This window comes from Maylandia zebra, linkage group LG6 (genome assembly GCF_041146795.1).
Source record: "Maylandia zebra isolate NMK-2024a linkage group LG6, Mzebra_GT3a, whole genome shotgun sequence".
Classification (NCBI taxonomy): Eukaryota; Metazoa; Chordata; class Actinopteri; order Cichliformes; family Cichlidae; genus Maylandia; species Maylandia zebra.
The window spans coordinates 29538266-29550019 of record NC_135172.1 but is presented as its reverse complement, the minus strand read 5'-3'; the positions used below and the strand labels follow the sequence as shown (position 1 = coordinate 29550019).

General features: G+C 38.4%; 1 protein-coding gene across 2 annotated transcripts; it reads left to right on the top strand.

The window, feature by feature from the left end:
- Window positions 1-2101: 2101 nt before the first annotated feature.
- zgc:174863 (CD276 antigen homolog) lies at window positions 2102-11328 on the top strand. 2 transcript variants are annotated; one of them, XM_076885055.1, is made up of 9 exons: window positions 2102-2221; window positions 5920-5993; window positions 6081-6434; window positions 6807-7124; window positions 7988-8101; window positions 8592-8624; window positions 9340-9375; window positions 9495-9542; window positions 9682-11328. In XM_076885055.1, the coding sequence occupies exons 2-8, from the start codon at window positions 5930-5932 to the stop codon at window positions 9539-9541; spliced, it is 966 nt and encodes a 321-aa protein (XP_076741170.1). In that variant the 5' UTR covers window positions 2102-2221; window positions 5920-5929; the 3' UTR covers window position 9542; window positions 9682-11328. The 2 variants fall into 2 exon arrangements, with proteins under 2 accessions (XP_076741170.1, XP_076741171.1); XM_076885056.1 differs by lacking the exon at window positions 8592-8624.
- Window positions 11329-11754: the final 426 nt, after the last annotated feature.

The window sequence follows — 11754 nt, the reverse complement described above, 5'->3', positions numbered from 1 at the left end:
ATCTTGACCTTAAGGTCTGAGGTCAACTTTTCTGATAATCTTGTGAATGCTCAAGGACTTAAACTTTTCATGGTTGTAGCAATCAGTGGTTACACAAATATAAAACAATCCCACTTAACAAACCTGATTGAAAGAAGTAGAAGACTGTCTGATGTGTTGCATTCTTATTTTTATGTGACTCTGACCACGTGCTGAACAGACTGCATTGAATAAAAGCCTTTAGAAATGCCAAAAAAGTACCAGGCACCACATGTGGTCTTTAATTTAAAAGAAACTAAACGAAAACTCTGATAACACATCAGATTTCAATGTAATGTTATGGACTGGGTAGTGTGTTATAAACGAAAGGATGCCATATCATGGAAACGGAAATTATCAGCCTACAGAGGGCTGAATGCAAAGACACCTCGAAAATCAAAGTGGAAAAAATGATGCGGCTGACAAGTGTATTTAAATTATTGTATGCATGTCTGTCAGTGCAGGAGAATTTTTGTCCCAGGTCAGCCCTGCTGACAACAGGAGGGGAAATTCTCAAAAAGACTGCGGATGCCCAGGAGGATCCTCTAGATCTGGACCTGTATCACTGAGGTCCAACCTGTTGGCGATGGATGAACCAAGCCATCGTGCCACAGAGGTGTTCTGCCTTTCTTGGACTTTCTCTCTATGCTCTTGAGAAAAAAAAATGTCAGTCCTCCATCTGTAAAACCATTCATGTCTTGGGCCTTGTCAGATTGTTGCCCCTCTAGTGCGCCTGTTGATACAGTATCTCACAAAAGTGAGTACACCCCTCACATTTTTGTAAATATTTTATTATAACTTTTCATGGGATAACATTGAAGATATGACACTTTGATACAATGTAAAGTAGTCAGTTTACAGTTTGTATAACACTAAATTTGATGTCACCTTAAAATAACTCAACTTACGGCCATTATTGCCTAAAACCCTGGTAACAAAAGTGTGTACACCCTTAAATGAAAATGTCCAAATTGTGCCCAATTAGCCATTTTCCCTCCCTGCTGTCGTGTGGCTCACTAGTGTTACAAGGTCTCAGGTGCAAATGGGGAACAGGTGTGTTAAATCTGAACCCTGAAACTGAGCTGCAGCATGGTGGCCAAGACCATACAGCAGTTTAACAGGACAGGTTCCACTCAGAACAAACCTCGCCATGGTCGACCAAAGAAGTTGAGTGCACGTGCTCAGCACCATATCCAGAGGTAGTCTTTTGAAAATAGATGTATGAGTGCTGCCAGCATTGCTGCAGAGGTGTGGAGGGTCAACCTGTCAGTGCTCAGACCATACGCTGCAAACTGCATCACATGGCTGTCATCCCAGAAGGAAGCCTCTTCTAAAGATAATGCACAAGACAGTCCGCAGTTTGCTGAAAACGAGGACATGGATTACCTGTGGTCTGATGAGACCAAGATAAACTTATTTGGTTCAGATGGTATCAGGGGTGTGTCTCCACACTTAAAGCCTATTGAGCATCTATGGGGCGTCCTCAAATGGAAGATGGAGGAGCACAAGGTCTCTAACATCCACCTGCACAATGATGCCATCATGAAGGAGTGGAAGAGGATTCCAGTGGCACCTTGTGACGCTCTAGTGAACTCCATGCCCAACAAAGTTAAGGCAGTGTTGGAAAATAATGGTGGCCACACAAAATATTGACACTTTGGGCACAGTTTGGACATTTTAACTTAAGGGTGTATTCACTTTTGTTGCCAGCAGTTTAGACATTAATGGCTGTATGTTGAGGTATTTTAAGGTGACCTCAAAGTTACTCAAAAAATGTAAAGGCTGTACTCACTTCTGTAAGATAATGTAATTTCATTAACTGACCAGAACAATATCTCAGATATTTAACTAACTTGATGCTATACTCTAAATAAAAAGTGTTCTGTAATTATCCTTTTCATCTAGGCCTGTACAAAAAAGATGAATGAAAAAGCTTTCATTTTGCTAAAATGCCCAAATTCGAACATTTTTCTGTGGATTGAAGCTCATCCAGTGCTAATGCCTCCTGTTAACGTTGCTGACAATACATTAGAATTCTTTATTTAACAAAATAAATGTCTGCTCCTTGTAAAACAAGAGGCGACGGAAAGCCAGTGGGTTGTCCTTTTTTTCTGACTCAGAATGAAAGTGAAAGTTAAAAAGCCAGTTAAGACTGTACAACCCAGTCCAGGCATCACATCTCCGGTGAAGAGGAGCGTGTAATGTAAGTTGAACTTGATCGACCATTTGCGGTCATTTATATTAGTACGGCCTTTACGACTTATATGTCTCCTCGGTGTATAACAGATGCAGGCAACCGAAACCTACGGGTTTGTGTATTACGCTCAGTCGACGTGGAGAAACGTGGCCGACCGAGTTATCCGCGTTCAAAAGCCATTCAAGAGCTGAGGACTGTAGGCTGCTTGTCTCTGACGCTGACTCGGAGGTCTTGTGATAAACTCTTGCTTGAAAATCTCCTTATAATTGTAATATAATATACATATAAATTATAAAGCTGTTTTGTTGGTTTCGTATATGGTGTGCGGTGTGTGCGCGTGACCTGTTCTTTCTGAGAACAGCGATACCAGCAACAGTTTGTTGACCGTGACTTATGTCCGTGACCCTGTCCTGTGAATGTGGACACATATACATGTGTGTGTGTGTGTGTGTGTGTGTGTGTGTGTGTGTGTGTGAGAGAGAGAGAGAAAATATGTACAGGTAACGTGTTCAAAGTTCAAGTTCAAAGTTCCAGTTTGGAAGGATTATTCGCTGGTTTGTTGTCGCTGTTCTCAGGTTACATTCAAATTCTCTATGCAAACAAACTGGCGTCTGTCCCACGATAGTGCTTCTGTCTGTGCATTAGGAGTTTTTGTTGTGGATCAAGCTTAGTTAGTGTACAGCCTGTGAACAGCCAGAGAACAGTGTGGTCTGTTTCTGACTGTGTGTGTGTGTGTTCAAAAAACTGCAGTGCGGTTTTGAGCCAGAAGCTGCAGTCCCGTTTAATCAGCGCCTATAAACCACTAAACGCGCCTCTCATTATTCATGTAAGAGAAATGCTTCTTTTTGTGCTGTGATCATGAATCATGAAACTGTGACGGCAGTAAATACACACAGTGAGTCATAATGTGCTGACCTGGAGTGAGAGTTAGACTATACCTGTGCGCTAAATATAAGTCTAAGTACATATATGTCTGTGAGAGAGAAGCTGCCCGCCAGCTGCAGAACGAGGTTGTGGGTTGACAGTTGACACAAACATTGGGCTAACATTAGTGTGTGGACGTGTTGTCTCGGTCACAGGTCCATGGAAAAAATAGTTGAATGAAATCCAAAAACTTTGTCTTGATCATTTGTTGTTGCCTGTTGCCTTTCTTCATGTCATCTCCCTGCTCTCACCCCCCACAATTTCTCTTGGTCTGTTCTGTAACTTATCTAGCTACAAGAGGCAAAACAAGCCAAAAAGAACAGAAACAACTGGCAACGTGAGGGGCCTGAATAATAGACTGACACAGCAGTGTCAATACAGATATCGTACAAACGGGCCAGACTCTCAGGGCAGTATCGTCCGAAGGAAGGGAAAGAAAATAAGCGCACACATATCAGGATCATATCAATATTTCTGTATCCTGCATTCTGTGACCTCGGGCTTCGTGACATTTTGCAAACTTCATTTTGACCTGTTGTCTCAGTTGCATGAACAGGATGTGGAGAAGTTAATTAATGCTCATCTGGAGCCTGCAGATGTCTCCCAGCTGCACTCAAGAAATTCTTACTCTGCTGCACAGCCATAACTGCTTTCAGAATTAAAAAAGCATTTCTGTACAAAATTGTAATGCATTGCACTTGAATTTTGTGACGTGTATATGAAGTAGATTAATCATGCATACAGAAAAAAACAGAACATAAACAAAAAGACAAGCAAACCAAGGAGCAGAGACGGCAGCTGAGCTGACTCCTCTGTAACTTGTGATCCATGACGCTAACACTTTGGATGGAAGAAAACCACAGAAAATGACACATTGATTTATATTCTTTTGCTCTTTTAGTTGCAGTGGTCATAATATGTGGCACAGTTTCAGCTGAAATAAAAAGAAAAACTAACTGGACACTTTCTCTTTCAGTATGACTCCTCATTTATAGACCCATTAAAAAATGCAACCCACCGAACGGGCCGCAGAAAATAAATGAATGGACATTATATCAGAATTAAATTTGCAAACCATTTAATTCCATATTTGAAAGAGGAAGATGAAATGGCACAATAGTTGGCACAAGGGTTACAAGTTTGAATCCATCAGCTGACTGGATCCTTTCTCTGTAGATTTGCATGTTTTCTATGCTTGTGCCGGTTCTCTCCGGGTACTCCAGCTTCCTCCAACAATCCAAAGTCATGTATGTTTGATTAGCCCTGCAATAGATTGGTGACCTGTCCAGGGTCTGCCCCGCTCTCATCCAGTGTCAGAAATGGATGTTAAATCTAAGATCATCAGTATCCTATTTTTTAAATTTTTTTTAAAGGGTCAATATAAGAGAAGTTTTTGATACTAGAAATTTGCCTGGTATAAGTCATGCAATATAAATATCAGGAGCATGGTGCACAACACTGAAAGTCTGTAGAAAAACAACAAGTTGTTTTTGTCTATAAAATTGCAATGTTTAGTTACAAAAACATGTGGCACTTGTCATATACTGTGTTGCCTGCGTTGAGCAGGTGGGCATTGCGGCTTTACGCCACCCTGACAGGCTTTGCGGCAGGGCTGTCCGTGGCAGTTCTACACCCGTTGTTGTGCTGTAATAACCCATGCTGGATATACGCTCAATAAAGCAGCATCACAAGAAAGCTATCGAGTGGTCATTCTACAGCACTGAGCCTATTTTTCAGTAAATCCTGGTTCCCATGAAGCCATTTATATATAAAAATAAATAAATAAACGTGTGCTAATATCCTATGCTGGAAGGAAAGTTTAGTTTTCTGTTTTTAAATTAAGATGACATACCAATATAGCTTTCTTTTCAAAAACACATAAATGTATATGTAACATGTACATAATTTTTTTTTGTTTTAATCTGGGTAGCTTAAAGTTTTAATGAGCTAGGAGTGTTTAATATAAAAGAAAACCTGACAAATGAGCTCATTTTGCAGAAACTCCTTTTTACAAAGTGTCAGATTTTTTGGATTGATGAGTAACAGCTTGGTAATAAAATTAATTTAACTCCATTACGCCAATGTAAACACTAAGCTAGGCCCATCTTCCCAGTCATGATAAAACTGTGGACACGTCCACCTCCTGTCGCTGCGTTTGCATAACCTCTGGTGACCTTTTCTTTTTCATTCTCACAGCCAGCGTAGAGTGTGGCTCCCTTGAACAAAAGTGAAAACACATGTGATACATGTGGCATAAAGAAAGAAACCAAGCATGAGCAATCATACTGAGTGGGCACAAAAACTTTATATAGTTTTAAAGACCAGTCCTTCTGTCTTTTGCCCACTAACAAAACTTATTTAGTAACATACCAGTGAAAATGAATGCCTTCAAACAAGCAGACTCTGGGCCCTACAGACTGCTTTTCCCTTGTTCAGTGCTATGCATTTCTCTACCGTTAAGTTCAGTCATCATTCTCTAAATGAACAATAATATTACATAGGCAGGAGAGAAACATTAACATTAATTTTTTTTTCGCTTGTAAAAATTGCATACTCCTGTTTTTGTGCAGGAATTTCCCCCAGAAATACTTTTGCTGAGTGGGATAATGAACACACACACACACCACCCCAACCTGATGTGCTGCATCTTCTCAGGACTTTGTTACACTTAAATGTGTTTTGCATCTCACCGTTTGATTCATAGAAGCAGATCCCTGTGACATAAAACAGGTATACACTGATCGCCACGTAATAACTGTCAATTTTAACTGTCTTTTCAGGTAAAGAAACATGGCCTCCAGTGGAATCCTTGTGTTCATTTTCCCTGTCCTCTGCATCTGTGCAGTTAAGAGTGGTAAGTTTGTTCATAGAGAACTTTAAGCATGGAGTGGTGTTTGGTAGTCATGTGACCTCAAATCTAATTTTGCTTTCTTTTCTACAGGATTTGTGAAAGTGGAATGCAAAGCTGAAAATGTGGGACACTATGGCCAACAGTCACTGCTGGAGTGTGTCGTCAAAACATCATCAGATGTAAATGATCCAAATATTCGTATGGTCGCTTGGAAAAAACTGACCTCTCCAGAAGACGAAGGTGATCTCGTGTTGGGTTTTAAGAGAGGGAAATTGGACGAGCCAAAGCGAGGCTACAGGTTTGCTGAACCATCATGGGACGGGAAGAACATGAATGTATCTCTGCTCATCACCAACACTGCAGTGGCAGACGAAGGAGATTACAAGTGCATAGTGATTACAGACAGTGGTGATGACAACATGGTCACTACGCTTAAAGTCCAAGGTAAAACTGAAACATTTTTATATTTTTAAATCAAGGATGTTTTTACATTTTATAAACACCTTGTAAGCAATGAAGATTGTCTAGAGATTTGGGGACTTTCCAGGCCAATCAGATTGGTATTCCCCTTGAGCAACTCTAGGCTTGTCTGCTTACTTTCAGTTTCATTGTGACAGCAAAGACATCTAGAAATACTAGTTGTACAAGTACTTGCAGCCATTTACTTAAGCAGCTTGTACTGTTTGACTTGTAACTTCTTAATGCATGTGAATACTATGATTATCACATCTTAAGATATTTAATTGAGGTAATTTTATTTGGCATCAAGGTGCAATGTTCAGCTCAGTGATTGTGCTTTCCATTTCGTCTCTGCAGCCAAATACAGTGTCCCAACTGTATACTCCATCCCTGAGAAAATTGTCCCAAATACAGACAGTACCCTGGTCTGTGAGTCTCATGGAGGCTACCCACAGGGAACAATTCGCTGGTTTGATGAAGAGAAACATGAGTGGACAAAAAGCTCTGAAATGGACGCAAAACAGTCAGACGATGGTTTGTTTCAACTCACAAGTAGACTGTCTTTGTTGGGAGGATCCACTTTCTCAAAGTATACCTGCGCTGTGTTCAATGCCAGTGGAGGCAAAGAGGATGAGAAAACATTTGAAATGCCACCACCACCATCATCCCAAGGAGGTATAGTTTATGACACACCACACATGATAGTTGTTATGCCTGCTGGCACCATCCTACTGCTCACAATACTGTTTAGTAATTTCAGCCAAAGTGGAATCAGAGAGAATTTAAATCTGAACCAGCCCGACCCCTCACCCCCCCACTCCACCCCCAAAAGTGTATATGCAATTTATGTAACCATTAAACACTTTATTGTTTGTGCGTATGGGAGATTTAATGGGGGCTGAATTAGAAACCTCTAAGCACTAAAGTGTGTAGGTAATATTTACATATTTTTAAAAACAAAGAAATCCTGTAAATGTCAAACCATAATAAAATAGGAGCTCCACAGAGTAATTAGCAAAAATAGAGTTCTGATTCACATTTAGATGATTTCATAGATATTTTATGTTTTTTATTTTATGTATAACAAAAATGAAAGACTGTCTGTGCTGTAGTTTTTTTACGCTCTTCAGTAATAAACAGTTTGCAATATGTTCCTTACCAAAAAATTCTAAACTTAAAACAGTCTGGGTGATCCTTCGTTTGTCATGGAAAATGTAACTTAAAGATGAAATTTGAAAATGCAAACTTATTATCAGGTTTTCTTGGCAACTATCCAGCCACTCAGATCATTATCTGTAGTTCTGTCATCTGTCACACGGTAGCAATAATGCAAATATTACCCTCTATGTTGTTCTTGTTTACTCTCTGCTTCTGCAAGTTTAGTGTTTTAACATGAAGCAGATGTGCAATTTGTACTGACACCTGTGTCTGTTAATGAGAAAGTGAATTTAAGAATGAATGAATGTAATGTGTACTCTGTGTACTTTTAAAGATGAGCTCACTTCATGTTTTTTTTTTCAAACTTCTCATTTATTCAGGGCTTTTTGTCCCCGGGTCACCTGAGACCTCTAAAGTAGTTGCTCCTTTGGTGGTTATCGGCTCGCTGATCATAGGGTTGCTGTTGCTGTTGTTGTACAAAAGGCGATCTCAAAGTGAGTAATTGTTTTTTTTTTTTATTAAAATGACTTGTTGAACTGTATGTGATTAAATAATAAAATATTTGTGAGTAAAGACAAATGAGACATAGAGAAATATATTTAAATATCTAAAGTCGTTCATATTTGAATATTTTTAATAAGGCTATATAATTATTCAAATTTCTGCATGTGGAGCTCCAGCATTCTTCCATGCCATGTGAGAGTTCATCACCTGCTTCCTGTAAACAATACAAGCTGAAAGGAAAAAACGTGCAGCATGATGCTAACGTGAAGCAGAAAAACCTGTAATGCTCGAGGCCATGTAATTCAGGATGGAAAAATACACTCCCATCATTGTTGTGCTGGTTTAAATGCGCCTTTTAAAAACTGAACAAGTTCAAACAGCAGTCTAAAATACTTTCCATTATTAAACATCAGATAGATGATGAAATACAGCGAAAGATATCTGCAGGGAGAACTCACTGCTGTGACATTTTTTTGACAGAGGCTCGGAGGAACTCTACAGCACCCCTTATGGGTACGCCCATTTTTGGACATATTATTACTGCTCTTTTGTTTCTCCTTTCTAACTTGCTATAAAGGATGAACACTTGCTGTGTCTGTAGAGATTTGGAGAGGTTCTATTTATCCTTCTATCGGCTTTTTAATCTACCTGAATCTGAGAACTGCTGAAATATTAAAAAGCGCTGTTTGCTGGGTTTTTTTTTTTAAGTTTATTTGTCTATAGAACTAAGTTTTCTAAATCTTTTGGTCATTTTGATAGTTTGGATATTATTATTAGACATTATTATTGCACATTGTTATTTCAGCTGTAAATATTTGAAATATTTGAAGGAATATTTTTGAGATAAAAATGGCTACATTCTCCACAGAAGGTTCAAACAAAACATTTAACAAAAACTTTTGGATTAAGGTTCACAAATCCACTTGAATCATGTGCTGGTCATTAAACAAGGATCTATATTGTTACTGGACTGAATAGCCATCAGTTTCCTCTCACTTGTCCCAACCACATTATTACACTGAGCATCCATTCCCTTCCTTTGAGAATTATTTATTTATTTGCTTTGGTCACATTACTCCTGTGTCAGATAGTTACTGCTGGGTTTCCCTCTATGCTTGCATGGCATGATCTTGTTTAACATGGTTATGGTTTTATATCTATCATTAGCTGTCAAATCATTCATTGTAAAACACAGTCAAATCTTATACAGTGTTATCATTTTTTCTAGATCGTCGTGATGCGGCTCCTACAGATGTTGAGGAAGGTACGTAAATCACATCAGTCTGACTGTCTGTGTTTAACTAATAACACTTTGTGTTATTACAGCTTTAATTATCAAACCGTAAGATTTCATTCAGATTTTAATGTTAAATCTTTTGGCAGGTTATAACTCTCACGAAGATGAACCAATCAATCAAGCCCAGTCCTGAGGTAAGAAAAACTCAAAATCTCTACTTGGACTTCGCTTCTGTGTTTACAGGCAGGCATATATCAATTTATAGATAAGGGGTAAGAACATAAAGTATCAAAAGTCTAAACACTCACTCTCTCTCTCTCTCTCTCTCTGCAGGAGGCACCTTGTACCAGATGAATATACTGTAATAATCTACTGCCAAGACTCCCTTGTTTGCTAATTGCAGTCTGTCTCTGTACTTTCCTTTTGTGTAACCAGGAATAGCCTATATTCCTCTGATTTAGCAGACAAGCTGTAAGATCTTTATTCACATAAGCTCTGTATTTAAACAAGCAGGTCTTGAGCTTAAACCAACATCCTTGCTGAATCAAGCCAAGATCAACTATAAGAGAGGGGGATGTTACAGGCCAAGGGACTTTAAAACAAGGCTCAAAGTGGAACATCACCAAGATGTTTCATAAGAGTTGTTTGGTTGAGGAAATGTTTATACATAAACAATACAACTTTATCAAGTCTATGTAGAAACTGTAGCCTTTGGCAGCCAATCAGGAGCAGCATTTCTTCTCACTTCCTCTTCTTATGTTCTGTCAGGGTTGTAAGGGGAATAATAAATCATGTTTTGGGATAGCGGCAAGTTTTTATATCTTCCTGTATGAACAGTATATATATATATATACGTGTGTGTGTCTGTGTGTGTTAAGTGGCTCTAACTGAGGTTAGCTGACCTGATCTTTTCCAATGATCCATGTAACTCAGTAATTTGTCTGAGAAGTGTAAATGTGCCAAAAGTTAGCAACAATTACTCTTACTGTTAGCAAATCCCATCAAAAATAAAAAATCACCAGTTTGCTCGTACAGTTCCAAAGTTTTCCAAGTGTAAGCTATATAAATATATTGTTTTATAAAATATGTTAATGTCACATAGACAATGAGATGAGATATGTAGGACTGCTTGGCACTGAATTGCTGAAAACACTGGATGTTTGTCAGAGCAACATTTCACTGCCTTGAATGTTGTTCTGACAAACTATCAACTGTTATTATTTCAGAAGGAACAGTTGTTTTTTTCCCTCTAGGATTTGTTGCTATTTTTTAAGTGTTTTTGTTCAGGAGTTTGCTTTTTTGTGTGTTTTTTCCAATTGTCGTATCTCTTTAAGTTTAAGTCATACTCCTCTTAACTCACTGGGAACAGTTTGATGTAGGAAAGTTCATATCCTTTTTCTCACCACTGGTAATTTCATGTCACATGATTAGCACCTGTCACTTGTGAAATACATGGTATGTGGTCTCTAAAAGCCAAATGCACTATATTATTTTTGTTTGAGCCGTGACTCTGTTTATGCAACTTTTGTCAAGTTCACTGTGAAATCAATCCATGCAAACTCTGGTGGTAAAAGTTTGGTTTCATTCTATTCTTCAGATAAGAGCTTGCACAAAAAGTCTTATCAGGAAGTCTCTGGTACAGTACCAAGATTAATCATTCACCAACAAGTCAATAATTTGCCATCGATTTTTTACGATGAAAAAAACACGAGCTTAACAATAAAACAATCCTAATTTAAGCTCTACTTTCAACTTTGAATCAGAAGAAACACTTACTACCAAAAATGTTAAACAATCACCTGTAAAGTTTTGTATATACTGTGTTTTTAAATCTGTGAATTTATACTCCAGTTTAGGTGTAGATAAACCTTGCTCTGATCTGTTAAGTACAAAGAAAGTTTAAGTTTCTTTACAGTTCGCTTTATTTGAACGACATCTGTTCATTATTGTTTTGTAACATGATTAAAAGTTCTAAAAGGATTCTGTGTGATGACGGATATTTGGGATGATTTTTTGCTGACTCTTAGACTGTATTTACTAGTTCCTGTTCATGTTGCACACATTTCTAGATAAAATAATGTCACTTTCTTGTTTATTCCTTAAATTTCAAAAGAACGTAGATATAGACACGTGATCTAGCATGAACCGTCAATTGTTGCCCCAGCAACAAAAACATTACCATTATCAATAACATCTCTGGTCTCTGTTTTAAAGATAAAAGCTTCTTCCTGCTGCTCCCTGAACCACTACAGTTGGTGGCTTTGCATGTTTAATTTGGCACTGTTTTTAACAGATGCTGGTCTGTAACCCTTCCATTTATCTGGACTTGGGAACAGCACCAGGCGTACACAAGCCAGTGATATTCTGTGCAGATTTGTGTGGGTGTTACAAAGATGCATTCAAAAT